Source organism: Haematobia irritans, chromosome 5, assembly GCF_050003625.1.
Source record: "Haematobia irritans isolate KBUSLIRL chromosome 5, ASM5000362v1, whole genome shotgun sequence".
NCBI lineage: Eukaryota > Metazoa > Arthropoda > Insecta > Diptera > Muscidae > Haematobia > Haematobia irritans.
In genome coordinates, this window is record NC_134401.1 from 41,501,178 (window position 1) to 41,528,323 (window position 27,146).

General features: G+C 29.0%; 1 protein-coding gene across 3 annotated transcripts; it reads right to left on the bottom strand.

Annotated features, from left to right (window-relative positions):
- Nucleotides 1-1,006: 1,006 nt before the first annotated feature.
- Dark (Death-associated APAF1-related killer) lies at nt 1,007-24,691 on the bottom strand. 3 transcript variants are annotated; one of them, XM_075309804.1, is made up of 10 exons: nt 24,552-24,691; nt 13,893-14,085; nt 13,585-13,815; nt 11,607-12,286; nt 10,722-10,842; nt 10,404-10,621; nt 6,149-6,556; nt 4,496-6,086; nt 4,315-4,434; nt 1,007-2,540 (listed from the first exon to the last, which is right to left on the bottom strand). In XM_075309804.1, the coding sequence occupies exons 2-10, from the start codon at nt 14,055-14,057 to the stop codon at nt 1,563-1,565; spliced, it is 4,512 nt and encodes a 1,503-aa protein (XP_075165919.1). In that variant the 5' UTR covers nt 14,058-14,085; nt 24,552-24,691; the 3' UTR covers nt 1,007-1,562. The 3 variants fall into 3 exon arrangements, with proteins under 3 accessions (XP_075165919.1, XP_075165918.1, XP_075165917.1); XM_075309803.1 differs by having other exon boundaries at nt 24,381-24,668; XM_075309802.1 differs by having other exon boundaries at nt 23,954-24,668.
- Nucleotides 24,692-27,146: the final 2,455 nt, after the last annotated feature.

Here is a 27,146-nt window from a genome sequence, read left to right on the forward strand (position 1 = left end):
ATATCTTTAAGGCCTCTGCTATCTCGATCAACTTCATTTTACGGTCATTCAAAATCATTTTGTGTTTTTTTTGATGTTTTTGTCGGTAACCACCTCTTTCGGGCAACCACTGCGTTCTCCGCCCCCCGTGCTCATTTCACCACGCTTGAATTTTGCATACCAATCAATTATTGTTGATTTCCCTGGGACAGAGTCCGGAAACTAATTATCAAACCAAGTTTTTGCTTCCACCGTATTTTTTCCCTTCAGAAAACAGTATTTGATCAAAACACGAAATTCCTTTTTTTCCATTTTTTTCACAATAAGAAAAGTTGCTTCACAAAAGACGCGCTATCTAAAAAACTAATTGACTTACAGTCGTCAAATTTTGACACGAATCATTTGAAGGTTGGTACTATATAAAAATAATATGCATTTAATACTAGCGACACCATCTATGTGTCAGACCGGGGACTTATCAGCCAACCTGTTAATTTTTAATGGATTCGATCTAACTCTTGACTTAAACGTTTGACCTCAAATATTTTCAAAAATTCTCAATTTTTTCAGATTGGATTTAGCATTTTTTCCTACAAAATTTAAATAATAATTTGTACCATTTTATGAATTCTTAAACTGTTTTTAACCAATTTGAAACAAAAAAAGTTAAAATTACGCTTTAAAAATATGGAAAAAATTGAATGAAAAAGAACTTCCTGTGTAGTTAAAATAAAGAACATCATTGGGAGTACATCTTCTGGAAGTGCTTTTAAAGTTGTGCCTTTTGAAAAACTTCAAATTTTTTTTGCTGGGTTGTTCTATGGATTACAATTATTTTTATCGTGAATGGAATTTCCATAAAATCTAGATTATGCCACAAACATTTTGTTTATATCTAATATCGTAGTAAACCCCAAACACTTGAAAAACAACATTATAAAGTAATGTTTTAATTTTATTATATAAATTTGGCAGTACATTTATACAAATCTCATTTTAAACCTATTAGTAAAAGAATAGACTATTCACTTATTTATTTTTTTTTTAATATTTTCAACACAAAAAGACTGCAAAAAAAAATGATTAAACAAAATATAGACTCAAATGTGGTCTTGAGTAAATTTTCATACTAAATATGAAATAAAATTCCAAAATGATAAATAATAAAAATTTACAAAATGAAATGGATAACCGATTAAAAAACATTGCACTTAATTGACATGTATTGATTGTAAAAAAAAAAAAATACTTTTTTCATAATAAACAGATTTGAGCCTTGGCTAAATTTCGAAAATGTATAATGAATGTAATGACTTAATAATACTGACTAAATATATTTCAAATTTGATGTGTGTTTTTATATGGCCCATATTTTACACAAACATCAAAAGGCAAAACAAATTAATTTGCAACGATGTCTTAGACTATGACATTAAAAATGCATACATATTTGTATAAATGAAATGACTAAAAAACATCAAACTACATATAATTAAAAGGGACGTTAGAATCTCACTAAAATACCTAAAGACATAAGTACTGCGTATTTTGGCAGTAGCAGCAGTAGAGAGTATTTTCTGTTGTCACGTATGTAATATATTATCGACAACATCGGCCCCAGAGATGGTTGAGGCCACAGACAGTCTATGCATTTCTCTATAAGGCAAATTATGATTGACCTCATCCAAATTATTTAACATCGGATATTCTCCAAGGTCTACAGTATCGGGGGAATCCTCTTTGATGGGCGATGGTGCCGAGGGGGTGGGCTGTTGAATGACATTGAGATTATAGTAGACACCTTCATCGTCTATTGTGTAGAATTGTGTGAATTCATGATTGGTGAATATTTGTGTGGCTTTATTACCATCCAGTTTCAAACAAGATAACAATTCAGGCTTATCGCCGGGTCCCGTTAGTGTTTGCCATACATTTTCTTGCTGTTCCTCCTCGGTGGCAGGACTGGTTTCATCAAAAACTTCTGCATCGCAATCAAAAGACATGGACAAGGACAATTGCATACTGGTCGTCCAATTAGATGATACACTATTCATGGTTTTTCTAGCCTCATCGGCTCCCCTCATTATTCGAGCTCTTCTATCAACTAGATTTGTGGCATCCACTTCTTCTGCACTCCTTTGCGATGAGAATCTTGAACTATGTCTCTTTCTATTGTTTACGTTCAGAGGATTGTTGACTATAAACGAAATATTCCAAAAGCATATTTGTTCTGAAACGCTTACAAGAACATCATTTTGTGGTGAGAAAATCATATCGTAGACGGGAGTTGTATGTGATTTGAGACAGTACAATAATTGTTCTTTAAAATTATCTTCTAGTTTATAAACTTCAATATCGCCACTTGATCTTAAGTTATTGTGGGTGTTACTCGCAGTTATTGTATTGTTATTTGACCTCAATGGGGTGGTGGGATTTAAACCTATGGCAAAAAGTTTTCCATTAGGTGAAGCAGTCAGGCAAGTAATCGTAGAGCCATTCTCCCTTAGTTCACAGCGTTTTACGCACTCAATTTCATTACTGGTTTTATTTAAAGTGTAGATCTTTAAAAAAGGAAAAATTGTATTTATCATTATAATTATTATGTTTTTAAGTATATTAATTTGGATTTCAAAAACCAACTTTTTGTAAAAATTTTAAAAGAAATTTACCACTATCTCGAATTAGGCTAATAAATTTCACTTCTATAGGAAATTTTCTGAAAATTTCATTTCTATAGAAATTTATTTGAAAATTTCATTTCTATAGGAAATTTTCTGAAAAATTCATTTCTATAGGAAATTTTCTGAAAATTTCATTTCTATAGGAAATTTTTGCAAATTTTCACTTCTATAGGAATTTTTTGCAAAATTTCATTTCTGTAGGAAATTTTCTGAAAATTTAATTTTTATAGCAAATTTTCTGAAAATTTTATTTCTATGGGAAATTTTCTAAAAATTTAATTTCTATAGGAAATTTTTGCAAAATTTCATTTCTATAGGAAATTTTTGCAAAATTTCATTTCTATAGGAAATTTTTGCAAAATTTCATTTCTATAGGAAATTTCTGCAAAATTTCATTTCTATAAGAAATTTTTGCAAAATTTCATTTCTATAAGAAGTTTCTGCAAAATTTCATTTCTATAGGAAATTTTTGCAAAATTTCATTTCTATAGGAAATTTTTGCAAAATTTCATTTCTATAAGAAATTTTTGCAAAATTTCATTTCTATAGGAAATTTTCTGAAAATTTCATTTCTATAGGAAATTTTTGCAAAATTTCATTTCTACAGGAAATTTTTGCAAAATTTCATTTCTATATGAAATTTTTGCAAAATTTCATTTCTGTATGAAATTTTTGCAAAATTTCATTTCTACAGGAAATTTTTGCAAAATTTCATTTCTACAGGAAATTTTTGTAAAATTTCATTTCTACAGGAAATTTTTGCAAAATTTCATTTCTATATGAAATTTTTGCAAAATTTCATTTCTATATGAAATATTTTTAAAATTTCATTTCTATAGGAAATTTTCTAAAAATTTGATTTCTATAAGAAATTTTCAGAAAATTTCATTTCTATAGGAAATTTTCTAAAAATTTCATTTCTATAGGAAATTTTCTGAAAATTTAATTCCTATAGGAAATTTTCTGAAAATTTCATTTCTATGGGATATTTTCTGAAAGTTTCATTTCTATGGGATATTTTCTGAAAATTTCATTTCTATAGGAAATTTTCGGAAAATTCATTTCTATAGGAAATTTTTGCAAAATTTCATTTCTATAGGAAATTTTCGGAAAATTTCTTTTCTATAGGAAATTTTGTCAATATTTTATTTTGCTAGGAATTTTTTCTGAAAATTTCATTTCTATAGGAAATTTTCTAAAAATTTGATTTCTACACGAAATTTTCTCAAAATTTCACTTCTATAGAAAATTTTCTGAAAATTTCATCTCTATAGAAAATTTTGTCAAAATTTCATTTCTATAGGAATTTTTCTTAAAATGTCATTTCTATAGGAATTTTTCTGAAAATTTCATTTCTATGGGAAATTTTCTGAAAATTTCATTTCTATGGGAAATTTTCTGAAAATTTTATTTCTATAGGAAATTTTTGCAAAATTTCATTTCTATAGGAAATTTTCTAAAAATTTCTTTTGTATAGGAAATTTTGTCAAAATATCATTTCTATAGAAAATTTTGTCAGAATTTCATTTCTATAGGAAATTTTGTCACTATTTCATTTTTTGTCAAAATTTCATTTCTATAGATAAATTTCGTTAAAAAAATTATTTATTTTTATATATTAATTTTATATTTACATTTTAATTTTTTTACTTACCCTTACTAGGAAATTTGTAAATCCTAGGAAAAGAACATTCTCTTTAAGATCACAACTGGCCAATAACTGAAAAGGTTCTATGACAACTTTGCATGTACTTGATATGTCCTTTGACAAAAGCTAAAAATAAAATAAAATTTTTAATAAATCCTTTAAATGGATTATTACATCGCTAACATACCAATGCAGCACCATAATTATTCACCAATAATAAATAGCCTTCCATTATGGGGAAACAATTATTGGTGGAAAATTTAAATCGGGCAAATTTCTTTCCCGATGTCACATTCAGCAGCATTATATCGGTATACTCTTTCGATGATGCTATCAAAATATCCTCATCATTCGATAAAGAGATTAATTTCAATTTTTCAATAGGTTGAGTTATTTCACATTCGCCTATACATTTTCTCAGGCGTAAATCAAATATCTGACCATTATGCAAGGCTACAAAGGCTTTACGTTTATTACAACATATGGCAGTTATTTTGGGCAGTGCTTTGGGTAATTCCATAATATTCCAATTTTTAATATCTGATGTAGAGATCTGATGAACACGATTCATGGTATCCACAGCGTATAGATTTGTCTGGCTATCATAACCGGCAACATCAAACATACGTTGGCCCACTAGACGTATATTACTTCGCTGTTCGGCGGCCACATTTACCAAGGCCGAATTATGTAAATTGCTATGTTGCCACATTAAGGTATTGTCCGACGACTTGCACAGACACAAAAGATAGACAATATTTTTCTCTTTTATGCCACAAGTTACCATACATTGGTATTCCTCATCATCAAGATCATAAATATCCACAGACTTTACATTTTCACTGACAATACTTTCTAAAACTTCACGTTCTTGGGCCAAATCGAAGACATGTAGACCATTGTCAGAACCCGCAATTAAATAATTGTGTCTCAACGATGTTCTAGCACAGGTAATATTGAAATGATCATTGTCAAATAATACATCCACATTGCCAGCCACTACTCCTGTATCGAATTTAGGCCTTAGGCGAACAATAGTATTACGGAATACCAACAGGATAATATCATCACAAACTTCGTAGTATATGAAATTCTTTAAATTTTGGGGCCAATTGAAATGTATCTCCTCCTTGCCGGTATTACGTTGATTGACAAAGGTTATATCAATGGTATCGTCTGTTTTCGAATGTAATATCATCCAATGGCTTTGTTTGACTTTACAAACACATTTTATATCCGTGATATCAGTTTTACAAGGCATATAGCTATTGTTAGTTTGAAATTCCTCCAAAGCCCAATCAAGAATAACTATATTGCCATTGTCCAGAGCAACATGCAATTTATTTCCCAAAACTTCCAAATAGAAGGCCACAACACGTCTAAAGCCACGCAGACGATCGTTAATGATTTGTTTAAAAGTACGTGTGGGTATCGGTTGATGGCACAACTTATAATCGATGTGATTGAAATTTTCTCGGGAATTACGACGTTGATCTAACATACGCCTTACTTCATCGGCAATTTTCCATAATTTCAATTGACCCATTGAGTCCAAGGTTAATATATGATTGTTGCCATTAAAGGCTTTTATATCCAAAATATTGACACTGGAACCTCTAATCAATTGTATGGGGGCACATACAGCTTCTAAGGATATATCAACAAGATAGGTTTCATTATTCTCTAGGACTGCTATACAAATATCGGATTCCAAAATACGTATTAATTTACAGCTACTATTTAATTTGAGAATAAAGCGTCGCTGATGAAATTGTCCTCTGAAATAATACAACAACAATTATATCGATGTGCCTTAGCCACCACATTCGAAATTACTTACGTTTCTTGGAACCACACTCTTCGTGGAAATTGTGATATTTGTTGAAGAGCCAATTCTTTTATTATATCTTCTCCAGCCAGTAGGGCATATTGTAGCAAACAACAATCTGGGGCATGTAAAAGTTTCTCCTCTACTCTGGCCAAAAATAATATCAATTTGTTTAATACACGTTCCGATCCTCCACTCAATATCTCATATTCATAATCTTTAAGATCAGCAATGGTACTGGCCAATCCGACATGACGCATTTTTTGGCCCAAAAAACCAAAGTCCATATAAAGTTTTGGAAATAGATGCATACATCTAGCTCCATAGATGTGATAGCCAATACAACGAAAGAAATAATCATCATGTTGTGGAGCAAAATACAAATCAACATCTTTACGAATTTCCAGATGATCTTTAACTCTAAAAAGATAAAAAATACATGTATAAGAAAATATTTGCCACATACCGTAAGATTTTAGTTATCTTAATTGTAATTCGGGATTGACAACAGATGGCGTAGTTCAGGATATACTCAGACAATACTGAAACTACATAGATAGATTTTATAAGCAAATTTCAATTAATTTTTTACTTGATTCATTTTACTTTGAGAGTTTGTTTACAAAGTTAATTGTATCAATTAATTTTTTATTTGACAAAGTTTTCAATTTCAATCAACTTTTTAATTAGTAATATTTTGGTGATATTGTTTCTGCATATATTCATGCCATAACCTCATTTTATAGGTTTCATTCTCAGTGTAATTCGGAGTGAAAATAGTTTTGTTTTTTGGCTCTAAATCACGGTTGCAATTTGTGCCAAAAATAATGAATCAAAATGTGAATAAAATTTTACAAAAATATCTACCAAATTTAAAAAATTCATATTTTGAAGTTTTTGATATTTTTTTTGTTATTGTCAAAATTTTATTTCTAAAGAACATTTTGTCCAAATTTTATTTCTATAGAAAATTTTGTCAAAATTTTATTTCTATAGAAAATATTGTCAAAATTTTATTTCTGTAGAAAATTCTGTCAAAATTTTATTTGTATAGAAAATTTTGCCAAAATTTTATTTCTGTAGAAAATATTGTCAAAATTTTATTTCTATAGAAAATTCTGTCAATTTTTTTTTGTATAGAAAATTTTGTCAAAATTTTATTTCTATAGAAAATTTCGTCAAAATTTTTTTATAGAAAATTTTCTAAAAATTTTATTTCTATAAAACATTTTCTAAAAATTTTATTTCTATAGAAAATTTTTTAAAAATTTTATTTCTATAGAAAATTTTATCAAAATTTTATTTTTTTTAGAAAATTTTATCAAAATTTTATTTCTATTATCAAAATTTTATCAAAATGTTATTTCTATAGAAAATTTTGTCAAAATTTTATTTCTATAGAAAATTTTCAAAAAATTTTATTTTTATAGAAAATTTTCTAAAAATTTTATTTCTATAGAAAATTTTCTAAAAATTTTATTTCTATAGAAAATTTTCTAAAAATTTTATTTTTATAGAAAATTTTATCTAAATTTTATTTTTATAGAAAATTTTCTAAAAATTTTATTTTTATAGAAAATTTTATCTAAATTTTATTTCTATAGAAAATTTTCTGAAAATTTTATTTTTATAGAAAACTTTCTAAAAATTTTATTTCTATAGAAAATTTTCTAAAAATTTTATTTTTATAGAAAATTTTATCTAAATTTTATTTTTATAGAAAATTTTATCTAAATTTTATTTCAATAGAAAATTTTCTGAAAATTTTATTTTTATAGAAAACTTTCTAAAAATTTTATTTCTATAGAAAATTTTCTAAAAATTTTATTTCTATACAAAATTTTCTAAAAATTTTATTTCTATACAAATTTGGTCAAAATTTTATTTCTATAGAAAATTTTCTAAAAATGTTATTTCTATAAAAAATTTTATTTCTATAGAAAGTTTTGTCAAAATTTTATTTCTATAGAAAATTTTCTAAAAATTTTATAAACATTTTATTTCTATAGAAAATTTTCTAAAAATTTTATTTTTATAGAAAATTTTGTCAAAATTTTATTTCTATAGAAAATTTTGTCAAAATTTTATTTCTATAGAAAATTTTGTCAAAATTTTATTTCTATAGAAAATTTTCTAAAAATTTTATTTCTATAGAAAATTTTCTAAAAATTTTATTTTTATAGAAAATTTTATCTAAATTTTATTTCCATAGAAAATTTTCTGAAAGTTTTATTTTTATAGAAAACTTTCTAAAAATTTTATTTCTATAGAAAATTTTCTAAAAATTTTATTTCTATAGAAAATTTTCTAAAAATTTTGTTTCTATAGAAAATTTTGTCCAAATTTTATTTCTATAGAAAATGTTCTAAAAATTTTATTTCTATAGAAAATTTTATCAAAATTTTATTTCTACAGAAAATTTTGTCAAAATTTTATTTCTACAGAAAATTTTCTAAAAATTTAATTTTTATAGAAAATTTTATCTAAATTTTATTTCTATAGAAAATTTTCTGAAAGTTTTATTTTTATAGAAAATTTTCTAAAAATTTTATTTCTATAGAAAATTTTCTAAAAATTTTATTTCTATAGAAAATTTTCTAATAATTTTCTTTTATAGAAAATTTTATGAACATTTTATTTCTAAAAAAATTTTATTTCTATAGAAAATTTTGTAAAAATTTTATTTCTATAGAAAATTGTCTAAAAATTTTATTTCTATAGAAAATTTTGTAAAAATTTTATTTCTATAGAAAATTTTATCAAAATTGTATTTCTGTAGAAAATTTTGTCAAAACTTTTATTTCTATAGAAAATTTTGTCAAAACTTTATTTCTATAGAAAATTTTCTAAAACTTTTATTTCTATAGAAGATTTTTTCAAAATTTTATTTCTATAGAAAACTTTTTAAAAATTTTATTTCTATAGAAAAGATTGTCAAAATTTTATTTCTATAGAAAAATTTGTAAAAATTTTATTTCTATAGAAAATTTTAATCTGTAGAAAATTTTGTCACAATTTTATTTCTATAGAAAATTTTGTCGAAATTTTATTTCTATAGAAAATTTTTTAAAAATTTTATTTCTATAGAAAAGATTGTCAAAATTTTATTTCTATAGAAAATTTTGTAAAAATTTTATTTCTATAGAAAATTTTATTTCTGTAGAAAATTTTGTCACAATTTCATTTCTATAGAAAATTTTGTCGAAATTTTATTTCTATAGAAAATTTTGTCAAAATTTTATTTCTATAGAAAATTTTGTCAAAATTTTATATTTATATTTATTGAAGTACTCTCAATATGTCGTGTCCACCAAACAGCAACCATTACTTTCCGAAGCTTCTCCGTCGATTTAAGAAGTTTGATGTTGAAGACAATGAACATCCAGGATAGCCGAAGAAGTTTAAAGATGCTGAATTGGAGGCATTACTCGATAAGGACTCGTCTCGCAAGAATTTGTGAAAACGCGTGATATTATACGCCAAGCCATTTCCCATCAATAAAAATACGTCGAAATCGATTTTTGATCTTCTCTGTGCACAGAAAAAATTTCACGAAATGTTTTCGAATTAAAGTCTTAATTGAGTTTTACGAAATATTCAATTAAAAATGTAATAGATTCAACAAATTTTTTAATTAAAAAAAAATAATCACAAAAGTTAATGTTATCAATTATTTTTTTTTTATTGGACCAATAAATTTTTTAATAAATTTTTTTAGTTGATTGAAGGCATTTCAATTAAAAATTAATTTGGTGACTGAAGACAAAAAACATTTTTTTTGTGTGAAGTGATCAAAACCGTTGAATTGGTTTGCCTTTCTACACCGATTGTCGGTTTTGTTGAAAATCTCATTTGCGGTGGTGCCCTTAAAAACCGAGTTTCGGTTTTTTAAGTTCAATGTAAAATAGTTAATTTAAGGCCAATTTAAGACAATTAGACCCGGTTATATTAATAGACTGCAACATAAAACATTGGATAGACTGCAAAATAAAATTCATTGAATACTATTACATTGAATTTTTGTGGCAACAATGACTAGTGTTTCTTTAAAAAAACCGTCTGCCGGTTTCAGAAAATAGTCTGGTTTTTTAACCCAAACTTTGTCCACACTTGGAAGATGCTAATTTATGAGAGTTTAATTTTAATGTGATAATAATTCACGCAAATTGTCCAAGATGTCAGCTTTTCAGTGTGCTCAAGTTTGTGAGGTTTCAATGTACATGTTTTTTCCATGTAATCTCAACATGACTACCGGAATTATACTTACTTGTAGTAATCCACAACAATGCGATGTAATTCCTGGGCATCTATTAAAGCTTGCATATTTGGGCAATTCTTGATATATGAACTGTAAACATATTTTAAACAACAAACCATTGTGTCATGATCATCTAATGTTTCTGTCTTAACAAATGAATTTGTATGGAATTTCCGTATGATTATCTCAGTATCGCTTAATTCCTTTTTCCATATAGTTGCCAAGAGCTTAAACCAAAAAAGAAAACAAAGAGATAAAAAATTATATAGATATAAATAAAATTATAAATTTGGGAGCTAAATTCATTAATTCAATCTCAAGACTTACCTTTGCTGGTATTTTAGCACAATGGGGAAATATTGATAAGGTGGCATATAGTTTCATTTGTTCTGGGCTTAGCAATTGAAGGGAATTTTCGATGTCTTTACGAAATTTTTTATCCGGAATCCTGAAAGAAATACGCAATCAGTGAAGAACATGGATAAATTAAATTAAGGATTCTGATCTTCTCAGGCTCCTAAGTACAAAAATATTTCTTATGTATGGGAAATAAATCATTCCAACGCCACCTGTATGTGAAAAATTAGTTATTTACATATACAAACAAAATTTTGCCATATGAAGATATAGAAAAGCTAAATTGTGAACCAAAGATATACTGAAGCGATAGATTTCCATTGGAATAACCGTTGAAAAAACTTTCACATATAAATTGGGATGCTCATCCTTTTCCATTTGGCACATTTCTCTCACTATTATCCATTTGGCGCATTTCTCTCACTTTTTTCCAAGCCATATATTCAGACTCCTAAATACATTTTGCAATATGCGTTTTTACCATCGGAAAGTTGACAAAAATATCTATCTTTCACTTATAAATCTGGACGCAACCTTTTTCCATTTGCCTACAGTGGTCCCTTATCTCTCTGTTTGGTATCTGATGCATTACGGGGATTCAGAAGATTTTTGACAAACGGTTTTTCCACCAATGGAAAGCTAGAGTGTATCTTTAGTTAAAATTTTATATTTATATTTATTGAAGTACTCCTTAATGATAATAAAATTGGTATTATATCTCTACCCCCTTTGGCCGATTTCTATGGAGGATTATATCGATTTTTTGTATTCATATATTAGTCATATTTTCATATATAGGTGGCGCTGAATATGCATATACAAATAGATTTTCCCTTACATGTTTTTTTTACTTACTGCAATTTATCCAGATTCCTTTTCCATTCGGTCCAATTCGATCTTTTAACACGTAATTGTTGAGCTATTATACTTAGCATATAGGGATCTCCATTGCTCGAGTGATAAATGTCATTGGCATACGATCTTGCCTCTTCACGCCAACTATAACGTTTTATATATTTATCCAAAAGCAAATAGAATTCCTCAATATCCAAACCATTGTCGTTTAAATTCATTTTACGATTTAATTTATCGGACAAGGAGTCATGGACTTTTTGATTTCGTGTTATTATCAAACGTTTGCAACCCAAATTAAAGATTTTCTCAGCTTTAACATTCTGCACATTGGCTAGTATCAAAAGGCAGTTGATAAATTCCTTCGATTCTAGAATATGTTTAATCTGTGCCCTTAATGTGTTAATTTTCTCATGAATACTACAATCCGATTGATCTTGGAAAGAGTAATCGGGATTTAGTTTTATCATTAATGTCTTAAGAGCTTTATAATCTTCTTGGGGGCTTGTACATTTAAGGCAATCTATCCAAAACATTTTGAAATTCATTTTCTTCATTACGGAGTAATCAGAGCAGACATCTATGGCCAGCCATTTTTTCCCTGTGCCAAGACCACCCAATAGTACGACACTATTATGGTTTTTGTTGTTGAGACGTCTCAAGTAGCGAACCAAGGACATAAACTGGAAATGAAATAAAAAAAATATGCAAATTGAGTAAATTTTTCATAGATTTTTGAAATCCACATTTTTTTGCCAAAAGGAAGATATTTAAATTCAGTGACCACCAACTACCATTCGATTATTCGACATTACACACTTTTTTATATAGTTTTTTTTTTTTTTTTAATATATATATTTACCATGTTATTCAAAGCTCAATAACAACTGTCTGTTATTTTCGTTTTCAAAATTTTGTAAGGGCGACTTTTCCAGTTTTCGAATTTTTACGAATTTAAAAAAGTTGAGTTTACGACCTTTCGCCTATTTTAAAATTTCTAAATATGTCGCCTTTTCGAATTTTTCAAAGTATGGGAAATTCGACTTTTCTACTCTAAGTTGCCTATATATCGCTTCCTAAATACAAAAGCACCACAAGTCAAAATAAGAAAATTATACAGGAGCGTCATTTTTAAAGCTAATTTTAATTATTTTATGATTTTTGTAAAATTTATATGTTTATGTGCGTGTGTGTTTACGGGTGTTTTCAACCATAAAATGATGGCTGTTTTAGCGAAACAATAAAATTTCATCGTTTATTTTACATTGTATGTAAAAAATAATTTTTGATATTTTTTGAACAGTGTGGTTTTGTATTTAAGAAGCGATATATTTGACATGATATTCAAAAATTCATTGCAATCAATCGTTTCGCTTCCAAAATTTGGTAAAGGCTGTTTTTCAAAAAGTTAATTTTTCGAACTTTCGCCATTTTTAAAATTTGTAAGTTTGTCGCCTTTTAGATAATTTTCAAAATGTTGAAAAATTCACTTTTCGAATTTTCCACTTTTTTAAAATTTGGGATTTTTTTAAATTTTTTCTTCAATTTTTTTCCAGATTTGTATATTGTAAAAAATTTGAAAAATCGATTTTTTGACTTTTTCAAATATGGAATTTTTAGAAATTTGAAAAAGTTTGCGATTATTGAAAAATCTTTCAACATTTTATGAGTATTTGACTTTTTGATTTTTTATTCAAAGTCGATTATTCGAGATTACAAAAAAAAAAAAATCAAATTCTTAAGTTTTTTCGATCTATATATCATTACTACAGAAATATGATAAAACGATATTTCAATTACCGAAGCCATAGAAGTAGGGACATAAAAAATATTTATATGACAGATAATGGAGTTTGGTAAGAAAGCCGAAATTGGAAGAGAACTCCATGACGAATGTTTGGCTTATAGAATTATAGGGATATTGTAGGAACTTATTGTACGGTTTGACTATATGACTTGTACAAAATAAATGCCTACTTACAGGTTTTGTTCGATGTACATTATAATCGGTATGTAGTTGATTGTCATGTTGAATGTCACGCAGCGTTTCCAAAAACAACTTTGTATCTGCACTGTGATTTACCAGCTCCGCCTTTACTTTGTTCACAATCCATTTGTAGTCATATGAAATGGCATCCAAAAATTGCATAATACACTCGTCCGACTTTTTTTCCAAGACCCATATTAAATGTAGAATTTGTGCATCTTTTTTCTATAAAAAAAATTAAAAATTAATTAATATACCATCTGGTAGTATTCGCTATGCTATATAGTAGAATTTATACATACCGCCTTTTCTATGTAGTCAAATTCATCACCGGTAAATAGGTTTTGTACTTTTTCCTTAACATCATCGAATTCAAAATCTTTTCCAAAATCTTTGATGAACACAGATAGAATCTCACCAAATGGTGTGGTGTCAACTTCACTAGAACTACGGCTATGAAAGCTCATTTTATCCTCTTGTCGTTTATACTACAGACTGAATGAAAAAAAAAAAATAAATAAATAAAAAATGTCATTATTAAAAAAATGTGAGGAAAATGAATAACAAAAGCCTGACAACGCTTATTTAGTTAGTGTTCTTTATTTTTTTTATTTAATACATTGAACTAGAACAGAGGAGAATTAAAAGCCACTACTACTTAGCATTAAGAATAACACAAAGCCAAGAGGCAATGATAAAGCAAGTGATCGGCCACCATCAATCCATTTACGGGCATTTGACATACTTGTGTTTCGTAGCTCTATTGTTTCATCACACAAAATAATATTGAATGGAATGAAAAGTGTATTTTTATCTGCACATTTTTAGTCTATAATTTGTTAATGATATGAATAATAACATTTTATTGCGTAGGATAGGTCAGTTGAGAGTAATTATGTTTTCATAGTAGGAATTTTTCTGTTGATACAAGTGTTAATGGTAATTTCACTCAAAAAATTTCACTTAAAAACGATATGGGAGAGATTGTTAATATAATTGGAAAAAGAAGATGCACAGTAAAAATATTTGGCATAAAGAACTGATAATTAAAAAAAAATTGTTAAAAAATAAAATTGTGGCAAAATTTTCTACAGAATTAAAATTTCGTCAATATTTTCTATTGAACTAAAATTTTGAAAGACATTCTATAGGAATATGATTTTGTCAAAATTTTCTATAGAAAAAAATTTTGGCAAAATTTTCTATAGAAATAAAATAAAATTTTGAAAAAATTTTCTATAGAAATAAAATTTTGACAAAATTTTCTACAGAAATAACATTTTGACAAAATTTTCTATAGAAATAAAATTTTGACAAAATTTTGTATAGAAATAAAATTTTGAGAAAATTGTCTATATAAAAAAATGTTGACAAAATTTTCTATAGGTATATAATTTTTTTTGTCAAAATTTTCTATAGACAAAAAATTTTGGCAAAATTTTCTGTTAAAATAAAATTTTGACGAAATTTTCTATAGAACTACAATTTTGACAAACTTTTCTATAGAAATAAAATTTTGACAAAATTTTCTATAGAAATAAAATTTTGACAAAATTTTCTATAGAAATAAAATTGTGACAAAATTATCCATAGAAATAAAATTTTGACAAAAATTTCCATAGAAATAAAATTTTGACAAAGTTTTCTATAGAAATAAAATTTTGACAAACTTTTCTATAGAAATAAAATTTTGACAAAATTTTCTATAGAAATAAAATTTTGACAAAATTTTCTATAGAACTACAAGTTTGACAAACTTTTCTATAGAAATAAAATTTTGACAAAATTTTCTATAGAAATAAAATTTTGACAAAATTTTCTATACAAATAAAATTGTGACAAAATTTTCCATAGAAATAAAATTTTGACAAAATTGTCTATAGAAAAAAATGTTGACAAAATTTTCTATAGGAATATAATTTTGTCAAAATTGTCTATAGACAAAAAATTTTGGCAAAATTTTCTGTTAAAATAAAATTTTGACAAAATTTTCTATAGAAATAAAACGTTGACAAAATTTTCTATAGAAATAAAATTTTGACAAAATTTTCTATAGAACTACAATTTTGACAAACTTTTCTATAGAAATAAAATTTTGACAAAATTTTCTATAGAAATAAAATTTTGACAAAATTTTCTATAGAAATAAAATTGTGACAAAATTTTCCATAGAAATAAAATTTTGACAAAAATTTCCATAGAAATAAAATTTTGACAAAATTTTCTATAGAAATAAAATTTTGACAAACTTTTCTATAGAAATAAAATTTTGACAAAATTTTCTATACAAATAAAATTGTGACAAAATTTTCGATAGAAATAAAATTTTGACAAAAATTTCCATAGAAAAAAATTTTGACAAAAATCTTACATGGAAATACAATTTACATAGAAATACAATTAATGCAATTATATGCCCTAAAATGGTCGATTCATAGATTGCCTGATTATATTTTTTGGAAGCCACCATGATGCAATAGGAAGGATGACGTCTTTATATGCATAAGTGATCTAAAAACATTTGTGTTAAGGATGGGCGATCCCTAAAAACATAAAAATACAGTCAGACAAAAAAATTTACACCCATCAATTTTAAATAAATTGTGAAACGACATGAAAAATATGAAGTAGATATATGGTATAAATATGTATTATACCTTAAATTAAAGCTTGATATCTGGGCTACAAAATAGAAAGAAAAATTAATTCGAATTTATTTCGGTTTAGGGAAATAAATCCGAATTAATTTTCTTTCTTATTTTCTAAAAATGTTAAAGTTTTTCGGCTTTGATTTCATATATGTCTTCAGGTGTTGAATTAGATTCATGTCCGGATTCTACCGAGGGTGAGATAATGCTTTTTTGGTGTTGTATAGCAAGTATTCTTTAACAATATCGGAATAATGCTTGGGTCGTTATCTTGGACAAACATAAATTCATCTTCCAAACGGGAGCCACCGTGGTGCAATGGTTAGCATGCCCGCCTTGCATACACAATGTCGTGGGTTCGATTCCTGCTTCGACCGAACACCAAAAAATTTTTCAGCGGACTCGGCTATAAAAAGGAGGTCCCTTGTCATTGAACTTAAAATGGAATCGGGCAGCACTCAGTGATAAGAGAGAAGTTCACCAATGTGGTACCACAATGGACTGAATAGTCTAAGTGAGCCTGATACATCGGGCTGCCACTATACCTAACCTAAACTAAACTATCTTCCAGACCCATTTTTTGGGCAGATTCGGCCAAATTATTCTTCAGAATATTTAAATAATCTATTTTGTGCATAAATAAATTCGAATTACTTTTCTTTTTATTTTGTAGCCCGGATCTCAAGCTTTAACTTAAGGAATAACACATATATATTTACTTTATAATTTTCATATCGTCTCACAATTTATTTCAAATTGATTGGTGTACAACTTTTTTGCTGACTGTATCTCGATAGACCTATCATATCATTTGGGAGTAAAACTAAAACCTAAAAATTCTATTGTGGGTAGATATTTGTGTTGCGTGGTGTGATTTTATAAAGTCGTGAATATATTATTAACAATTAAAAATAGCGTATTTTATTTTCTAATTTTACATACATTCTTACCACATCACCAATCAAAAATTTCACGTAACCATCTAGGCGATGAGCATTGAGTATTTAATCACCCTAATAATATGGGGGGTTTTTACAAAAGAGTGAAGGAAATCCCAGCTATGATTATTATTTAATTAAGATATACAAACATTTTCGGTCAAAATATTTTGAACTTCAAGTTTTTTGGTGGTTTACATTATTTTGTTAAATCGTATGGTATCATTACCGTACCTTTCTAATCTTTTGCGTTTGGAGACTAGAAGAACCACATAATGATGCCAGAAGCCATTTTAGAAATTTCTTAAAAATCAACCAGGGAAGCGGTCCGATTTAAACTATTTTTTGGAACATATTGGAAAGTAACTTGGGAATTCGAGGTACACCATATAGTAGTATTCATTACCATTAAACTTAATGGACGTGTTTTTCTAAATCGGAATCTTTCGAAGTATGCTATGAAATGATGAATGGGTGGTGAACTTCAGGGGCCGGTGGACGAATTTCGACAGAATTTATCAATTTGGGCAATAAACAAAATTAACACCTATACGACATCAAAAGGTGGTAATGCCTTAAAAAAGAGGTTTAATAATAAGCAAAATCTCAGATTTAACTACGCTTAAAAATGGGTCTGATCAGGGTCAAATCAGTAAATCAAAACAAAAACTGACACTTTCTCTATGAACGCAATAATCGTTTTCAATTGAACGCAATAATCGTTTTCAATTTTAAGTTCGTGCTTCACTGATAAAAAAAAAACAAACAAAATTGGCAATGCGAAACAAAAACTTAGGCAGTGTTTTTTGTCAAGCAACTACATTACATACAACATACGATGGAATGGGTTCTACCCCTATATACATTTCAAAAATCAACTAAACTTATTCAATTTCAATTTCAATTTCCATTTATTTCGTAATACAAAGCGAGGTCAAATAAAGGGCCCCCGCCAAGTAAGTATAATGTAAGGGAATACGAATTCAAAAGACTAAATAACAGATAGTGTCCAGTTATTAGCACCAAAAATATAGAGCATTATAGAATATCAATATCAACTTAAAATTGATGCTCCCGAAAAAAAAGATACATTTTTAAGCGAAAAGCATTATTCGAATGGGAGAAAATTCTCAAATCAAGAGGCAACATGTTCCAGATACGAGCGACCCGCACAAGAAATGACTTTTCATATAAAGAACAACAGATACGAGGAATCACAATCTGAGGATTTCTCGTCGAGCGAGAGAATCGAAAATAGTCGCATAGAGTGCTAGGTACCCCACTACGAATAACTTTATATAAGAAGAGCAAATTGGCACACTTAACATAATGAGAAAACGATACACCAAGGAACCTCACCACAAATTCTGAAACATGATCTCTTCTTCTTAAATTGAAGACAAACCTGACAATAGTATTCATCGCGTATTTCAATCGCTGAAAATGGGCAGCAGTCACTCCCGAAAAAATCTCCAGACCGTATCTTATAGCAGGCAACAATAACGCATGTGCAAGTCTGTATCGAATCCAAGGTGGAAAGACTAAATTGCATGAATAAATTCGACGCAAGGTAGAATATAATTTATTCAGAACCAACTCAATATGAGGAACAAAACTTAAATGTTGGTCAATTAGAACTCCCAAACACTTAATCTGACTAACAAATTCAATCCTATCCATCGCCAAACGGACATCGATCGCATCACTATCACCGCCAAACAGTAATGCTTTCGTTTTTTGTGGGTTTACAACAAAAGAATTATCACTTGACCATTGTGCGACTCTACCCAAACAATAATTAATGTTGCTTTCCAAAACATCAGAAAAACCGCGACGAGAGTTAAAGAGAAGGAAAACATCATCAGCATACATAAATAAAGAGCAAGCACAACCACTTAAATATTCCCCCAAATCATCCATATATAAAAGGAAAAGCAGCGGCCCAAGAATCGAGCCCTGGGGAATTTAAAGGCAAAATACAAGAGGTTCTTTTATTCAAATCCACAAACTGAGTCCTTCCACTCAAATATGAAAGAATAAATCTACACGCGGTTATGGAAAAATGATATCTAAGGCATAGCTTTTTAATCAAAGTTAGAAAACAAATAGAATTAAACGCCTTCGTCAAATCAATAGAGACCAGAGCACAGGTATTGGCGGAGTTGATATTCCCTCGGATGGAGTCAGTGAGGTGCAATAGTAAAGATGTGGTGCTATGGCCCTTACGAAAACCATGTTGACTACTCAAAATCTTGTTCCCAAACTTAAAAATCAACTGATCCTTAATCAAATGCTCACAAATTTTCGATAAGACAGGGAGAATAGAGATAGGTCGTAGGTCATCCGGCCCATTAACCACCTTGAACTTGGGAATTGGCACCACACGAGCCATTTTCCAGCCCGAAGGAAATACAGAGGTAGTCAAAATTGAGTTAAAAAGATTCAATATTATATCTGATATGTAGGGAAAAACACAATTTAACAATTGAATTGAGATATTATTATTATTATTCATCGCTAACAGATTTTTTTTTTATTTTTTTTTATTTTGGCGTAAGTTTTTTTCTTTTTTATAATCAATTTGGGTCTTTTCGTTCCCATCTAGTTATTTTATCTAGGCCTTTGTTTCACCTTTCAGAAAACCAGCCTCCGGCCACTATTTCGCCCTACTTCGTTCTCGTGTCGACGACCTGAGGCTGATATATTTCGTCCTAGCCATTGCAAAATTAACTTATTTGGGTTCGTAAAAACTTTAAACATTTAAAATACCATCCTTGTTAGCTGACTGTGGGGGTACAATGGCGAGGGATGCGATTTAAAAACTTCTGGACATTCCTTCAATTTTACTTCGAAAAGAAATATTTAATTGCGACATATCATCAGGTGGTAACGCATGTAAGGAAAAATAATCCGTATACTGTGAAACCTCTCAATCTAGGACACTCTAAAAACCGGACACCTCTCATATGTGGACAGTTGTCAGGGGACGTTTGCTGTATTAACACATTACAATTAACCTCTCATAACCAGACATCTCCCAAATGTGGACAAAATTTAGGCAACCGCAAGTGTCCACCTTTCAGTGGTTTCTTTGTATGAATATTCGTTTCAGCGCCACCTATATGTGGAAAATGAATACAAAACCTTCTTTTGCGATAAAATACGACATAAAACTTGGCCAAACGGGAAAAGATAGAAAAGCAAATTTTTAACCAAAGATAAACTAAAACGATAGCTTTCGATCGGTATAAAAACCTTTTGCCACAAATCTTCCGAATCGCAGTAATGTTGCCCATAAGAAACTGAGGGAAATATGTCCAAGTGGATAAAGATGGGGTTCCAGATTTATATGTGAAAGATCTTTTAGTTCACTATCCGGTTGTAAAAACGGATATTGCAAAATGTGTTTGGAAGTCTTAATTTTTGGGCTGGAACAAAGTGGAGGCACTAATCCTCGAGAGAAATGTGAACACTGTGCCCAAATGAAGATGGGGTTCCAGTTTTATATGTGAAAGATATATAGTTTAGTCCTCCTTAAATCTGGAACCCAATACTTTTCCATTTTTTTTGAATTGCATATGAAACAGAGGGTTGTAACCAGCTACAGAGAGAAGGACTCACCATCCGGTTATTAAGACTACTAAGTCAATACTGAAGCCTATGCTAAACACATATATCTAGGTATTAAAATACAAATGTTAGTATCAATAAGTTGATAGAGATAATTAAAATCAATATATGTTACATTCTTCGGATAGGTAAAAAATTACGCGCAATTGGAAAGATGAAACTCAATGAAGAGGAACCGATAATTCCTACACCCATCAAAATCTTATAGATCATCATACAGCTTAAAATGTTTCAATTGACTTTGACCCTAAGCTCGATGAAAACAATGGGAGAGCCGCCATTGGTGGTCACAGTTGTCCATATGAGTTGGAAAATTATTTCATCAATCTTAGAATTTTCCTATTGGGGGCAAACCTGCTCCCTGAAATTGTTGGAAATTCTGTGTGTAGCCTTACAGCAACATACAAGCTAAGCAACTATTCAGGGTATATAATGTTCTACTGTTTATTTTCGAGAATTTATTCCAATGCCTTATATCTGATTTGACGGAGACTATCAACGTACATGATTTTGTAGCTAAAATATTGATAAAAGACGACAAAGTAAATCTAAATATTATAAAGCTATAAGATAAAGACAATCACGACCATACAAAACAAAAAACCTGTATTAACGTGCATTTATTTTAAGGGCTGAGGGGATATCATACTTCGTATAATATTGCCTTTATTGTCATACAAAATTGTGAAATACACAATATTTAAATTGATACATCTGCATATACGTTTTAAACGACTAAATATTACATCTGATTCCTTGTCCATATTATTCCTTGTTTCATAATTGGACAATAGACGATGACTAGTAGCACTATAACTCACTCTGGTATTACAAATTTAACAAAGTCGAAGACGTACAAAAACAAAAACCACATGTTAACACATTTGCATGCCGTTGTTGTTGTTGGTAACAAAGAGCAGACGGCAAAAATTTATAAAATGATTATTGTGTAGGTTGTCAAGAGGGCTCGCCGGTACGGCTAAACGTAAACAAAAAGACAAAAACAAATCAAAGGTGTTAATAACCAAAGACTATTAATAAAGAAGACGTGAAATGGGCTTTGATAGTGTTAGTACTAGAAAACAGAGATTAATATCATACTTGTTGGAAAAGCGCTCCGAACTTACTGGTTTGATGCAGACAATTTTTATTTAGCTATTTTCTCCAACATTTCACGCAAATTTCTGTGTCGGTTGCACTAAATTATTAATAAAATGTTTCACAAAGTGTTTTTGTTCGTTTATGAGTTAAAAAAATTGCTAAAATAAGCGAATTAAGTTTTGTTACGAATGCAAAATGAAAAGAGAAACCGAAAAAAAGTTGCAACGTCTCATGGAACATGTATGATATTAATCTCTGTTTTTTCAAGAAAAAGAGGAAGAGCAAGCTTATCTCATGTCTTCTTTATTAATAGTCTTTGTTAATAACAAAGACTATTAATAAAGAAGACGTGAAATGGGCTTTGATAGTGTTAGTACTAGAAAACAGAGATTAATATCATACTTGTTGGAAAAGCGCTCCGAACTTACTGGTTTGATGCAGACAATTTTTATTTAGCTATTTTCTCCAACATTTCACGCAAATTTCTGTGTCGGTTGCACTAAATTATTAATAAAATGTTTCACAAAGTGTTTTTGTTCGTTTATGAGTTAAAAAAATTGCTAAAATAAGCGAATTAAGTTTTGTTACGAATGCAAAATGAAAAGAGAAACCGAAAAAAAGTTGCAACGTCTCATGGAACATGTATGATATTAATCTCTGTTTTTTCAAGAAAAAGAGGAAGAGCAAGCTTATCTCATGTCTTCTTTATTAATAGTCTTTGTTAATAACAAAGACTATTAATAAAGAAGACGTGAAATGGGCTTTGATAGTGTTAGTACTAGAAAACAGAGATTAATATCATACTTGTTGGAAAAGCGCTCCGAACTTACTGGTTTGATGCAGACAATTTTTATTTAGCTATTTTCTCCAACATTTCACGCAAATTTCTGTGTCGGTTGCACTAAATTATTAATAAAATGTTTCACAAAGTGTTTTTGTTCGTTTATGAGTTAAAAAAATTGCTAAAATAAGCGAATTAAGTTTTGTTACGAATGCAAAATGAAAAGAGAAACCGAAAAAAAGTTGCAACGTCTCATGGAACATGTATGATATTAATCTCTGTTTTTTCAAGAAAAAGAGGAAGAGCAAGCTTATCTCATGTCTTCTTTATTAATAGTCTTTGGTTAATAAACGCGAAAGTTGAATGAACTATGAGGGGAAGAAGGAATACAAATAAAAGTTAGAAATTCCCAAAAATTTACATGTGACCAATTCTGTTCTCGAGTTTATTTGGACGCAAATGAAAAATCGCAAGGCCACCCACTACTCATGAATAATATGGAAAATTGTGTGGTAAATGCATTTGGACACTTGTTGTGTTGTTATAAATAAATCTCCGAATGACGAATTTACATATAAAAGATAGTATGGACAACAACAGGAAAATGGCAGCGGCCATAGGCGATACATGGTCCGAGCACGCATATGGTGGACAATCAAGTGTCAAGAAGCAGCAACTTGCTTGCAACCGTGTAGACACAACAGACGGACGGACGGACAACACTATCATCATATTTTTCATTGAGTTTGTTTCTTTGTGTGTTCGTTTAAGATGACGATTTTTTATAGAATTAACAACAACAATATTACATACATTAAACAGTCAACAAAATAACAAAATGCAATGAGACAATTTCAGTGCAGGATAAAAAAAAAACAAATCAGGTTAATAACCTTCGAAATATTATTCCAGAATATTTCGATCAAAAACAATAGATGATGAAGACGGGAGAATGGGCAACGTCATGCCAAAAGTTGCATTTACGGTGTTCGATACATACACGTTCGTTCATTTTTAATTTGCAATATTTTTTGTTAAAAACTCACAAATGATGTTAAATTTTGTGTAAATAATAATAAGAAACTTTTGACCGATGGTTCTACGTCATTCCCTGATATAAATTTCTTTTTATTCTTAGTTTAATTTGTGGAACAAAAAATCATAAACGACACGTTTGCATCGAACGCCGTCAATGGTTTGATACCCTCTGCTGCCATTTTCACATCTTCTTCTTCAATTGTTTTTGATTTCGATAATCAACTTACACTTGGAACCAAAGACTATTAATAAAGAAGACATGAAATGGGCTTTGATAGTGTTAGTACTAGAAAACAGAGATTAATATCATACTTGTTGGAAAAGCACTCCGAACTTACTGGTTTGATGCAGACAATTTTTATTTAGCTATTTTCTCCAACATTTCACGCAAATTTCTGTGTCGGTTGCACTAAATTATTAATAAAATGTTTCACAAAGTGTTTTTGTTCGTTTAAGAGTTAAAAAAATTGCTAAAATAAGCGAATTAAGTTTTGTTACGAATGCAAAATGAAAAGAGAAACCGAAAAAAAGTTGCAACGTCTCATGGAACATGTATGATATTAATCTCTGTTTTTTCAAGAAAAAGAGGAAGAGCAAGCTTATCTCATGTCTTCTTTATTAATAGTCTTTGCTTGGAACCGTTGTGGCTAGCACCTCTATTCACAAAATACTCCAGTAAATATTAGTCATGTGTTGCTTATTCCTTTTTTCCTTTTGTTTTCATTAATTTTTATATATTTTTTTTTTGTTTTCTGGAGTTGGAGGTCACTGTTTTGCTATGTCATTTACTAGAAAATTAATCATGTTAACTATATAGCACCATACAAGAGACTTATTCTGTATTCAAAATATTCTAATTCGCGTTTTATTTATTTAATTTTTCAATTTCGTTTTCAATTAACAATTTTATCGCGTATGAGAGCGGGTCACTACGTCTCGTATCGGTGGATGTTGGAAAAAAACAACAAACAAAGCAAATTAACATCTTACGAGGTTGCCATCTTTTGCAGACGCTATTAAGTACACAAAAAACGGCAGTTAGTGCGTAAACATAATCATAGCAATAGGCGGCGGGCGAAACAAAAAGGTACCCAATAAACACAGGATGAGCGTTTTTCAAATGCAACAACTTTTCAGTTTGAGGGTAAATATAATTTTCAACATAAATTCAACTTGACTTGAAATAGCTCATCTTCAATATATCTTCAAATTGTTTGCGAATTACTTCCAATTTGCCAAAATGTTTACGAAATCTTTGAAAAGGTGTTGAAGATAATATGAGAAAACTTTGACAAAACACTACCCTAAAATGCAACGAAAAAACCATGTGGTTTTCAATACTTATTTGTGCAACGAAGTTCGTGGTCAATTGCAAGAAATAAAAAAAAAAGGAAAATTTTAGACAAATAACCAAATAGTTTTTAATAATAGGTAAGTGAAAATAAAAAATGAAATAAAACTTTAAGGAAGTCACTAAATGTATATCTCTTTGTAGAAAACTAAAATTATGGATTTTACGTTCTTGAAAACATTAAAAAGCTGACAAATGAAAAAAAGGTGAACAATTAACTGGAACTGCTTCAAATAGTTTATAATAATTGGTACGTCAATATGAAAAATTAAATCAACACTTTAAAGAAGTCACTAAATTTAAATCTCTTTGCAGAAAACTAAAATCTTTGGATGTTACATTCTTGCAAACAATAAGAAGCCGACCAATGAAAAATGAGTGGCTTATCGACAAGAAAAAGTTTCCAGAAACATTACAAGTGCAACCAATTAAAATTGTTAAAAACAACAAATTGTTGAAATCAACAACTTCTGGATGAAAATGTGCATCACATCGTCAGTTTAATTCATATGCTATTATCAGTTTAAAATGGATATTTTGTGAATTCCTTCTTCTGGAAATCAATTCTAACACGCGGTCCAGTACGTTCCTAATTTCAAATTGCCCGCATGTTAATACATTTTAATGCTGTTTTATGACACCAAAAGGAAGGAAATCGAATTATCAATGCAAAAGTGTTTACTAATAATGTTTAAGATATTTAAAGTTTTGTTGTTTGTTTTTTTTTTTTGTTCTTATTTGTTGATATGTTTAATCAATTGGTATTGTAGTGTATTATGTAGTGTAGTGTATTATTATATATTTTTTTTGATGAAAATGAATAAATTATACAAAATTCATAGAATTTTGGCTTTGACTTTCAATTTGAAGTGGGGATACCATTCATACAAATTTAGGTTGAAAAGTATTTGCAACGATGTTAATTTTGAATTTGACTCGCATCGAAAATTATTTGACAAATTATTGAGTAGCGATGCATTTCAATTTGAGGATAACACTTGAGATATTATTGCTACTGTGTTGAATTTCACTGTTGAGGGTAATGTCTGTTTTTTGTTGAGAACGCGATTTTCTCAACAATTTCTCAACTTGAATATTACCCTAATCCTTTGAAAAAATGTTTGAAAAATTGTTGAAATTTAGCATTTTTCAAACGTTTGTGTTTATTGGGTAGTGTCTGCGAAACATATGATTCTATTCTTTTTTTGTGGAGTTTAATTTTCTTGTGAATAAGTGCACTTTTTAGGTTCTTTGGTAAAAGAAAGCGGCAAATCTTTCTAAGTAAGAACTATGTTCAATTTTTAAGCTGAAACCCAGCTTGTTTTGTCGGTTACTTTCATGAATCAAATAGTTTAGAAACATAAAATATTTAGCAATCAATGCCTTGAATCTTTTCCATTTATAGTTTGACAACACTTCATAAAAATGTAATCGTCTTTATATAAAACTTTTTTTCTATTCTTAATTTAGTGTTTTGGTGGAAAAACTGATGATAGTACTTCATTCCATCATACTTCCAGCGTATATTAGATTCTTTGACGCATATACACAATTTTCGGCCTTGTGGCCCGCTATTACCGATTGTTTACGTTATCTAAGTAATGCGCTTTACAGATTATCAGTTATTCCGGACGACAGTGCTCGTGTCGGACATATCCCATATATTGTGCACATTATAAGTTAAGCCCGAAGGCATAATCGATACTGCTGCATGTTTATGGAATCGATAACACATTTACCGATTATTTAGTCATCGCCGACGAGTCGTATCGATCCGACACACTGTAAGATTCTTTACAAACACCGACATTCCGTCCGGAATAGCTGATAGTCTGTAAAGCGCATTAAACACTGTATGCACCTTCAGCACCATTAGAAATGTATTGTTATACATACTTGCTAACGAGAATTTGGTGCAAAATTGTTATCGATTGTTTAGATTTTTTGGTATTTTAGTTAAAGGTAAGTACTATGTTCGCTTTTCGAGTTGAAATTTTCGCGGTTACTTTAATAAAACAGTTCAATATGAAGCAGATAAATTAATTCAATTGATGCGCAGTTTCTTGTTC